Source organism: Saccopteryx leptura, chromosome 7, assembly GCF_036850995.1.
Source record: "Saccopteryx leptura isolate mSacLep1 chromosome 7, mSacLep1_pri_phased_curated, whole genome shotgun sequence".
NCBI classification, from domain to species: Eukaryota; Metazoa; Chordata; class Mammalia; order Chiroptera; family Emballonuridae; genus Saccopteryx; species Saccopteryx leptura.
The window spans coordinates 51,876,794-51,888,810 of record NC_089509.1 but is presented as its reverse complement, the minus strand read 5'-3'; the positions used below and the strand labels follow the sequence as shown (position 1 = coordinate 51,888,810).

General features: G+C 34.5%; 1 protein-coding gene across 5 annotated transcripts in view; it reads left to right on the top strand.

Moving 5' to 3' along the window:
* Positions 1–11,724, top strand: part of LOC136378263 (sodium channel protein type 1 subunit alpha) — a 142,795-nt gene extending 131,071 nt beyond the window's left edge. For all 5 annotated transcript variants that reach the window (XM_066344943.1, XM_066344942.1, XM_066344940.1 and 2 more), the window contains 5 exons: positions 63–116; positions 1,613–1,750; positions 3,988–4,092; positions 5,357–5,627; positions 8,483–11,724. In XM_066344943.1, coding sequence (XP_066201040.1) covers positions 63–116; positions 1,613–1,750; positions 3,988–4,092; positions 5,357–5,627; positions 8,483–9,660 — 1,746 coding nt within the window. In that variant the 3' untranslated portion in view covers positions 9,661–11,724. The remainder of the gene's footprint in view (positions 1–62; positions 117–1,612; positions 1,751–3,987; positions 4,093–5,356; positions 5,628–8,482) is intronic.
* Positions 11,725–12,017: the final 293 nt, after the last annotated feature.

The window sequence follows — 12,017 nt, the reverse complement described above, 5'->3', positions numbered from 1 at the left end:
ATTAAAAGTCAGGTCTCAATTATTTTTACACCAAAGTAAAGCATGCATGTCCTTTTTAATAGGCAACATTTAAGGGATGGATGGATATAATGTATGCAGCAGTTGATTCCAGAAATGTAAGTATTTCATACATCCTTTTTATAATATTGGTTAGATGCTAAAATTAATTCAGCAGAGCATAGCAGACAAATGCAATGATTCTACAATGATTAAAAACAGTAAAGGAAAAAATATGACTCAAATTAATATTCAAGTATAGTATATCAACATTTATCAAAAAATCTTATGAAGATAAATCAAATCTGTTTTGAACACATACATTCAATAACAAATATCCTTTTATTAAATATTTTTATTCTGTTTTTCTCTTATCTACAAATTATGTAATCAGTAATAATACTGGTGTACAAGAGCAAATGTGAAAATATATGTGATTACCATTAGTAGTTGAAATATATAGTTACTTCCCATATTGGACAGTATGGAAAGTTAAGGATATTGCCTAGTCAGTCTTAAGTTTCTATTATAGTTACTTTAAAATTCATTCTTTTATATGACTTTAGCATCCATAAATTTACTGAAACCTTCAGTAATGCTGTTATCACTGCTCTCGCCAACAGACTCCATTAAGTTTATATCACCAAAGTCAAGACCTACTTTATTTGATTTCTCCTACAATAACCTCATCCAGGCTTCAAGGAAAGAACTGATATCCACACTCATTTAAACTCTGTTTCTCATACTTTGTAAAAGTAACTATTTTCTATCAGCCTTGATCTTCCAATTCTGAAACCTACTCTGTAATTTTTAAACTGACCTGATAGAGCTCATTTTTATCTTCCTTGATATGCACTTCCCATAAGTGACCTCAGTTTTATGTTAAGTATCTTCCTAATATCCTCCAGAGTTGTGTTATTTCACGTGGTTACTTACTATTTTGTTTTATATGTTTGGTTGGTTTTTAACTCTATTGTCTTTAGAAGGACATAACCTTATTATTGAACTATCTGTAATGACTCCTTTACCCCTTTATTAAGTGATAGATGATAGTTCAATGCTAATTTACAATAAGTACAATCTAGATATCAAATTATCAGTTGAGGGTTCATAAGATGGAGTTCTAGTTATGGCTACTCAATCTGAAAAATTCAATGAATGCTGAAATGTCAAAGATATAATGCTGAAAATCTAAATGAAAAACTCAATTTTTGTTTGCTGAGTAAATTTATGTATGCAAGAAATGGTTGTTTCTAAATAGTCTATGCATATTTACTCGAGTAAAAAATTTTCACTAATTTTTAAATTATTAAAATTTAGTACGTTAAAAATTTTGCTAAATTTTGCATACTACTATTAAAATATCAAGATGTTAGTTGTGTTTACAGTTATAAAAATAGATTCTTAAGCATCCAAATAACCTTTTTTGTTTTATATGAAAACTTCCCTAAAAACTACTTTCAGAGATTTTTTTTTTAGAGGTAGATGATTCGGGGGTGGGAGGGAAATACCACTTAAGTATTACTATGAGTTTTCTGTTCTCCATGAATAAGCACCAATGACTTCCAGCATCAAAATGTATTGTGATATTTTACAAAATATTTTCCTTTGGTAGGTGGAACTCCAGCCTAAGTATGAGGAAAGTCTGTACATGTATCTTTACTTTGTTATTTTCATCATCTTTGGGTCCTTTTTCACCTTGAACCTGTTTATTGGTGTCATCATAGATAATTTCAACCAGCAAAAAAAGAAGATAAGTATTTATAATATTTTCTCTCCCACAAAAAGTAATAAAATTATTCTAAGTGCTCTCACCACCAAATGGTATTTTAATTTGGAAACCAAATGGTAGTATATATTAAAATTTTTTTTTAGTATCCTCCCCCTCTGCCATCCACTGCCCATGTCTTTTGGATTATAGAAAACCAAGAATGTGTTTCATATTCTTCTGCATGGGCTTGCAAAACCTCTCCCTTCTATTCTTTTTTACATTAGAAATTATATTACACATATTTTGAAAGAAAATAACTAGAAAAAAATCCAAACATATGCCCCTTTCCCAAAATCAACCTTTTTTATTTCTACAACTCCCCTCCTAAATATGTGTCTTCCAGCTAAAGCCCTTCATTGGTTCCTTTTATATATTTCTACTTCATTTTTCTTGAAATTATTTATTCATTCATTCATTCATTTATTTTAGAGAGAGAGAGGAATAGAGAGAGAAGGAGAGAAACATCAATTTGTTGTTTTTTACTTATTTATGCATCCATTAGTTGATTCTTGATTGTGCCCTGACTAGAGAGCAAACCCACAACCTTGGTGTAGCTGGACAATGCTCTAACCAACTGAGTACTTAGCCAGGGCGTTCTTCCTGATATTTAATTATAAGCTAACAGTTCCAGTCTTGAATTAAACAGCTCTTTATAGTATTAATTATCATCACTTCAAATATATATGCACATTATAGAAAATAAAGAAATATCATTACTTATGAGTAACCACTATTCCTATTATATGTTTTTGTTCACACTTTTTCTATGTGTATTCTTATTATTGAAATTATTTTAACTATAATTATAAATTCTCTTTTTGATTTTATGTATTTTGTTGTCTTTATATATACATTACCATAATTTACTTAACCAATTCCCAATATATTGATAATTTAGGTTTCTAATTATTAATAATGTCAGTAGTGCCTTGTCAAAGATCTTTGTGCCAAGAAAAATAAGTTTTTAATTATTTCCTTAAAATAAAAATGAAGAATAAAGTAGTTTGCTTCTCCAAAATAATATTTCCACTCCTACTTCCAATAACAATGTGTGCCAAGGTCACTACTGCATCCCTGGCATCAAACGTTCTCTTTGTTTTTAATGCTTGGTACTTGATAAATAAAATTTGCAGTTAATTTTATTTGTATGCCTTTTACAAGTAGGGTTGAACATGTTTTCAATTTCCATTTATGTTTCTTCCTTTGTGTACTGCCTTTTTATCTCCTTTATTCAGTATGTTTTCTTATTATATAATAAGTATTTTCATTATATGAGACTGTTTTCTAAAATTTTTATTGAATTTATTGGGGTGATATTGGTTAATGAAATTATATAGGTTTCAGGTGCACAATTCTATAACACATCATCTGTGTAATGCATTGTGTATTCACCACCCCAAATCAAGTCTCCTTCTATCACTCTCTATCCCCCTCTGCCCTCTTCCACCTCCCCCCATGCCTCTCCCTCCTGCAATCTTCACACTGCCGGCTGTGTTTAGAAGTCTTTTTCTTTGTTTAATGCCTTCAGTCTTCACCTTTTAGAATGTTCACTATTAGAACATTCCTGCCCCTTCTCTTTTTATTATTACTAATATTATTCTGTAGTCAATATCTGGCTACTTTATTTCACTTATTAGCCTGAGTTTCAAATCCTTTTGTACACACTGGTCTATCACATACCTACCTGCCATACTTACGATCTCTGACTTATCTTTTAATTCTTCTATCGATTCCTCCAGTTTTCTTTCCATCCTTTTACACCAATTCTTTCTTGGCAGAGTGAAAGTGTCTTTTATGAATACTCTAAACCATACTTACTACATTTAAATTAAAAAGATCATCATCCTTTAACTTCTGCAAGGCAGTATATATAGTACAATGAAACAAGTATTTAGTTTCTCAGATCAAATTTTATCACTTACTTAGTAAATGTTTTGGAGTAAAATACTTAACCTCTTAATTTCTGGGATTTTTTTTCCTCAGTAAAATAATAATAAAAATAGTAAAGTCAATTTTGGATGATTGTGCAAATTAAATAAGATTATGGTACCTAAAAAGTACCTTTAAGTTTTCAAATTTAAAATCTCAGGCGTAATTATGCTAACTGGTTGAAGTTTGCATGTTCTTTTTTAATGGCCCTTTCCTACTTTAAGTTTAACATTGAAAAATTATGTGTAAAGGGACAAAATTTTAACCAGTTTTGATTTTTTTTTCTATACTTTGGAGGTCAAGACATCTTTATGACAGAAGAACAGAAGAAATACTATAATGCAATGAAAAAATTAGGATCGAAAAAGCCACAAAAGCCTATACCTCGACCAGGAGTAAGAAATACCAAATAATATGGAAAAAAATATACAAAAACAAAAAATTGCATGGGTTTTCTTACAAAAGAGCTAGAAGCTAACAATTTCAGCAGCAAAGCTTTCTTCCATTTTTAGAGCATAATTATTTCATATATTTTATGGTAATGGTAAAAATTATTTATGGAGAGAGAGAGAGACAAAATCACCTTTAATTTCAAGGGATTTAGAATTATACAACTAGAATTTAAACTAAATTGCAAAAGACACAGAAGCAATGTGATGGGCACAAGAAAAAGTTGATCATATAATTCAAAAGTAGGTGCCACATAATGTTAGAGAGAGGAGTAAATCTTGGATGGGGTTAAAACAGTGGTGGGATTCAAATAATTTAATGACTGGTTCTCTGCCCTAATGACCTTTTTAAGTATACAAAATACTAGTGAACATTGTTACTATGTTAACCAACAGTTGCTTTCTTAAGAATGATGAATAATATTTCCTTTGTTAAGTTTTAACAGTAGAAGTAGAAATCAGTCAACTGTATAGAGGAAAAATGTAAAATAGAAAATATTTTCAGTTCCTCACTGTCCTAGGGAAATGAGCCAGACAATGGCTGCAATGACTGAGAGTGACAGTACTTGGGAGCAGAACCATGGATCAGTGACAAAGGATGTGAATTTTTTACTTCAAAGCAAAGGAGTGCTTTGCGAGTCTGATTATTTCTGTTTAGGCTCAATCAGAATTCTGTTGCTGACGATGTCAGCAAAGCCTGTGTGGTGGAAGAACATCAGTACTGCCATATGTGAATTTTAGATGCATAATGGTATAGGTGTGTCTTAGACATCCTAAATTCCCTTGTACAATTTTTTGTGAAGACATATAAAATGTTAAAATAGATACTGCATTTTGAAACAGATACATGGTGCAACTGATCATGGGACATTTTGATAAAACAAAAGAAAGCAAGTTTCTTAACTTCTCATAACATTAAATGTTAATATGCATCTTGTTTCTCTGAGAGAAATGGATAGGTGTCAATATTTCTTATCAGAAATCTCCCTTTGACAAGGGATTGCTATTCTGTGGAATACACATTGATCAATAGCAATTTAGATAAATGAATTAAAATTTTTAATGCATTATAACCCATCTTTTACAAAATTTAAGGCCAGTAATTACTCTGTATAATTCTTGAAAGTCAATGAAAAAAAGTACTTCTATAGATGTTAATGTATACAGAAAAACTGCTTTGTAGCTAAAAAGCATCTCTTTTTCTCAACAGAACAAATTTCAAGGAATGGTCTTTGACTTTGTAACCAGACAAGTTTTTGACATAAGCATCATGATTCTCATCTGTCTCAACATGGTCACAATGATGGTAGAAACTGATGACCAAAGTGACTATGTAACTAACATTTTGTCACGCATCAACCTGGTTTTCATTGTGTTATTCACTGGAGAATGTGTTCTGAAGCTCATCTCCCTCCGCCATTATTATTTTACCATAGGCTGGAATATTTTTGATTTTGTGGTTGTCATTCTCTCCATTGTAGGTAAGAAGTAGTTAAAATCTCTTAAGTTCACCTCAATAAAAGTAAAAGTGAGAACAATCCATTTAAACTACAAGTCATCCCTCCACTCAGAGATAATCATTGAAAATTTTAATCTATTTCATCTAGGTGTGTTTGTTTTTCTTACAAAATGAGGTTCCTGCTGTATATTCAGTATTGTATCTTATTCAGTCCATTTTATTTATTTATTTTATTTTTTTTGTGACAGAGACAGAGAGAGGGTCAGATACGGACAGAGATGAGAAGCATCAATTCTTCATCACAGCAGCTTAGTTGTTCATTGATTGCTTTCTCATATGTACCTTGACTAGGTGGCTACAGCAGAGCAGAGTGACCCCTTGCTCAAGCCAGTGACCTTGGGCTTCAAGCCAGTAACCTTTGGACTCAAGCCAGGGACCATGGGGTCATATCTATGATCCCATGCTCAAGCCAGTGACCCCTCGCTTAACCTGGATGAGCCAGTGTTCAAGCTGGCGACCTCGAGGTTTCAAACCTGGGTCCTCTGCATCCCAGTTTGATGCTCTATCCACTGTGCTGCTGTCTTGTCAGGCTATTCTATCCATTTTAGATGCTAGGTGTATTATTTGTAAATATAATCAAGTTTCATTCATTTGAATTAAAAATTTACTGTTAACTAAGATCAAAATGTTTTGACATGTTGAGATTGAATAGGCTATACAATAACTAGATGGCTCTATTGAAAAGAATACTAGAAATTTAGTCTTATATTTAAGAAATACATTGCATTAGAGATATAAACATAGAGTAATCAATGTGTAGAGTGGAATGGAAGTTGAGTACAAGATAAAGAAAAGCATAGAGTGAGAAGAGAATAAAAATAAGAATAAAATGTTAGCAAATACATATAGTAGGTTCTTGGGGGTAACAGGAAGAGATTTTAGATTACCCTAAAATGGGTTTGTGGTAATAATGCACAAGGGAAATGAGGTGGCATGGGATATTGTTTCATCAGTCAGATACATCAAAGCCTAGAATGTTCAACGGGTCACATGAGCAATAGCTCATCTCATTAAAGATATAATTCCAGCTTCAGGGAAGTGAAGAAGTCTGTCTGTGGGACTGAAGTATTCCTTCTTTCCTAAACAAGTTGATATGATTGGGTCATTATTTAATCATTCAATATGGGGCACTTCTGTTGGGCAGATTTTTATGTCATTCTCCTCTCTGAAGAAGTTGGTCTTATATCTAATTAATATCTTGAATTTAGCCTTTGATTCTTACACTAATACATGTTGTATTCATTTATAGATAGGGTACCATAGTTGTATTCACCTCTCTTCACAATCTCTCTTCTCTCTGTCTCTCTTTTCTCAGAAACACACATACATGTAAGCTTACTTACCCTTTACAGAATGAGACAACGTAACTCAAAGGCACTTGGTTTCTTGAGCTTCTCTTCAATACAATTATTATTTTATGATTTAAAAGAAAAATGGAGAGGCCCTGGCCGGTTGGCTCAGCGGTAGAGCGTCGGCCTGGCGTGCGGGGGACCCGGGTTTGATTCCCGGCCAGGGCACATAGGAGAGGCGCCCATTTGCTTCTCCACCCCTCCCCCTCTCCTTTCTCTCTGTCTCTCTCTTCCCCTCCCGCAGCGAGGCTCCATTGGAGCAAAAGATGGCCCGGGCGCTAGAGCGGCTCTGGTCGTGGCAGAGCGACACCTCGGAGGGTCAGAGCATCGCCTCCTGGTGGGCAGAGCATCGCCCCTGGTGGGTGTGCCAGGTGGATCCCGGTCGGGCGCATACGGGAGTCTGTCTGACTGTCTCTCCCCGTTTCCAGCTTCAGAAAAATACAAAAAATACAAAAAAAAAAAAAAAGAAAAGAAAAATGGAGAAAGAAGCTGAAAAGAAGAAGGCTGAGAGACCAATGTCAGATATAGCAGACCAAAAAGAGCACCAGCCTACCAGCCTTAGATTCTTTTAGAGATGCACCAGAACACATATAAATAAATATATAAAAATATTATAGAGGGCACTTAGGAAAGTATTAGGTTCATGGAGAGATGAAAACAGCATCCAAAACTACAAATACTTTTAGATGGTTAAGGAATAAAAAGAGGATATGTGACATGGCAATTTTACAGAAAATAATTGTATTCATATAAACTTGTTCTTATACTCTTGGCCAATGTGATTCAGCCAGACTTGAGAATTTTTAACTTATTTTTTTTAGGTTCAGTCTTGGGACTTTAAGTAAGCTAATTATAGTCTATTAACACCCCTTAAAGGCAAAAAGTACTGTAAAAATATTTATTGAACTTAATTACCACAGGATGGGTGGTTTGAACAACAGAAATTTATTTTCTCAAAGTTTCACAGGTTAAAAGTCTAAGGTCAAGGTACCGGCACAATGGATTTCCGAAGAGAGCTCTCTTCCTGGCTGTGGACAGCCACCTTTTAATATGTTCTAACACAGCTGAGGGGAGAGGAGGTTGGGGAGAGACGGCAAGCTCTCTAGTATCTCCTCTTGTAAGGGCACTAATCCACTATGAGGGTTCTACTCTCATGACCTCATCTAAACTTGATTATTTCCCAAAATCCTTATCTCCAAATACCATCACATTATGAGGTGAGGGCTTTCATATATGAACTGGGGGATAAAAAAACTCAGTCTATAGTAAATATTGAGTTAACTTGATACAGAATGTCAAAATTATAGTTTATTTATATTATATACAATATAAATATTAAGTGTATGTTAATTCTATGTAACAGAATTTCAGTACTCTGAATTTTACCTTGAAGCTTTGACAGAAAATTAAATATTATTTTAGTAGATAATTTCTTCATTGGTTGACATTCTCATTTTTTTATTTATAGGCATGTTTCTGGCTGAGCTGATAGAAAAGTATTTTGTGTCCCCCACCCTGTTCCGAGTGATCCGTCTTGCCAGGATTGGCCGAATCCTACGTCTGATCAAAGGGGCCAAGGGGATCCGCACGCTGCTCTTTGCTCTGATGATGTCCCTTCCTGCGCTGTTTAACATCGGCCTCCTGCTCTTCCTGGTCATGTTCATCTACGCCATCTTTGGAATGTCCAACTTCGCCTATGTTAAGAGGGAAGTTGGAATTGATGACATGTTCAACTTTGAAACCTTTGGCAACAGCATGATCTGCCTGTTCCAGATTACCACCTCTGCCGGCTGGGACGGATTGTTAGCACCTATTCTTAATAGTGGACCTCCAGACTGTGACCCTCATAAAGTTAATCCTGGAAGCTCAGTTAAGGGAGACTGCGGGAATCCATCTGTTGGGATTTTCTTTTTTGTCAGTTACATCATCATCTCATTTCTGGTTGTGGTGAACATGTACATCGCTGTCATCCTGGAGAACTTCAGTGTTGCGACTGAAGAAAGTGCCGAGCCCCTGAGTGAGGATGACTTTGAGATGTTCTACGAGGTTTGGGAGAAATTTGATCCCGATGCCACCCAGTTTATGGAATTTGAAAAACTATCTCTGTTTGCAGCTGCTCTTGAACCTCCTCTCCATCTGCCACAACCAAACAAACTGCAGCTCATTGCCATGGATTTGCCCATGGTCAGTGGTGACCGGATCCACTGTCTTGACATCCTATTTGCTTTTACTAAGCGGGTTCTGGGGGAGAGTGGAGAGATGGACGCTCTCCGGATACAGATGGAAGAGCGATTCATGGCTTCTAACCCATCGAAGGCCTCCTACCAGCCAATTACTACAACTTTAAAACGAAAGCAAGAGGAGGTATCCGCTGTTATTATCCAGCGTGCTTATAGGCGCCACCTTTTGAAGCGAACTTTAAAACAAGCTTCATTTACATATAATAAAAATAAAATCAAAGGTGGGGCTAATCTTCTTGTAAAAGAAGATATGATAATTGACAGAATAAATGAAAATTCTATTACAGAAAAAACTGATCTCACCATGTCCACAGCAGCTTGTCCACCCTCCTATGATCGGGTAACAAAGCCAATTGTGGAAAAACATGAGCAAGAAGGCAAAGATGAAAAAGCCAAAGGGAAATAAAAACAAATAAAAATAATTGGATTACTATTTGTTTACAGCCTGCGAAGGTGATGTATTTTTGTCAACAGGACTCCTTTAGGAGGTCAATGCCAAACTGACTGTTTTTACACAAATATATTTAAGGTCAGTGCCTACAATAAGACAGTGACCCCTTGTCAGAAACCTGTGACTCTGTGGAAAGGGGTGATGACTTTGACAGGAGGTTACTGTTTTCACTACCAGCTGACACTGCTGAAGACAAAAGACAAAATGGCTACACAGAATGTAGGGACCAGTTAAGGGGTGCAAACCTATATAATTTGGGTTGTTTAACATGAAACACTTTAGTGTAGTAATTGTATCCACTCTTTGCATTTCAACTGCCACATTTGTCACATTTTTACAAAATCTGTTAACTGGATTCATCTTTTTTTTAATCCATATGTTGTTTATTATATGTGACTATTTTTGTAAACAGAGTTTCTGTTGGAAAATAGATTAAAGGACCTCTTGAACAGGTATGACACTGGGAGTAATGGCAACCACATCGCCCTCCCTTCTGAACAAAGACGTGGTTTGCATGAGGGCATGCTACACTTAGAGATCATGCATGAAAAAAGTCACAAGAAAACAATGAGTTCTTAAATTCCATCCATGTTTCTGGGAGGGGCAATTGGGTAATCAGTGGAGGTGCTTTGCTTATCTTGTTATTTTCAAGTCCTAGACCAAGTAGATAATTTGGGGGGAGGGGGGGAATAGGCCATTACATCTTAGCAGGTGCAAACTTCTTTCAAATGTCTGAAATCATAAACATTATATTTCTGTTTATTGTATAAAAAACTGAATAGTGAACATTGCTTCTCCCCTGAAGACTGAATTGACCAAAAGAACCCTTGATAAATTTCTGCTTAATCCTTTACTTTCTTTAGCCATCTTCAGCTCAGCAAGGTCAACACTGTATATGTTAATGAAATGCTATTTATTATGTAAATAGTCATTTTACCCTGTGGTGCACGTTTGAGCAAACAAATAATGACCTAAGCACAGTATTTATTGCATCAAATATGTACCACAAGAGACATAGAGTGCAAGCTTTACACAGGTAATATAATGTATTCTGTACCATCGTAGATAGTTTGTATGCTACCAATGCATGTTTATATTACCATGCTGCTGTATCTGGTTTCTTCCACTGCTCAGAATCTCATTTATGAGAAACCATAGGTCAGTGGTAAAGTAAAGGAAATTGTTTAGCAGACTTCATTTCTTTAAGTCATTAAGCAATAATTTGCAGCACTTTAATAGCCTTTCGGTTATTTTAAAATTTTAGGTGGATAACATGGTGTACAGACATGTTTAAAAAAAAAAAAACACGCCGCTTAATCTGTTAAAAATGTTTAGAATTTTATAAGCAAATATAAATACTGTTTTAAAAAAAGTCATTTTATTTTTATTTTTCAGCATTATGTACATAAATATAAAGAGAAAATTACCTTCAGGTTGCTATCACAATCACTTTTCTTACTTTCTGTCCATATACTTTTTAATGGAAGAAATTTGCTAAAAAAGAAATGAAAACAAGAGTTGGTAGTTGTATATTTCTGCTTTTTTATTACATTTGCTAATTTTAGATGGTTTCATAATTTTAAGGGGCAAAATAGGTTCACGATTCACATCTAAATTATGTTTCACAATTGGAAAAAGGTATAAAATTTTATTTACAATTTTAGTACCGCCTGTACTAACGGATTAAAGGTAGTGTGTAGTTTTCATTTTTGTCCTTTTTTTCTAACTTCTGTTTACATTTATTTCTTTGGAGTCATGCTGCTTTAGATTGCTTTAAATATGATGTGGGTTTCACATTTTCTTTCCCCACAAAAACAGAGTAGTGAACTTATATAGTCAATTACATCAGGACATTTTGTGTTTCTTAAAAAAGAAGCACACCATAGGCTCCTCTTTTTCTTAAAACTGCTTAGATAAACTGTATTTGTGAACTGCATGCTGGAAAATGCTATTACCTTAAATGATGTTAACCAACATTAAAAATGTGCAAAACTAATAAAGATTACATTTTTTATTTTATTGTTTGCCCAGTTACTTTTTGTTGAAAGTGTTTTGTAACAAGATAAAGATATTTTTTATTCTACAAATTGGGGGAGGAGACAGAGACACATACATACACACACACAAATGGATCTACCTGGGCTGACAGTAAAGTGTGTCTCTGTTAGGAGAAGGAACTAATGTCAGAGCATAAGCTGGTGGTTCCAGAAAGAAAAGTATAGAAACCCAAGTAATGGTGGATGGCCACTTGAGGCAGAAAAAGAAGCCTTTAAATCTATTTTAAAAGAATAAAAGCTGCTATGTGTGAGTTG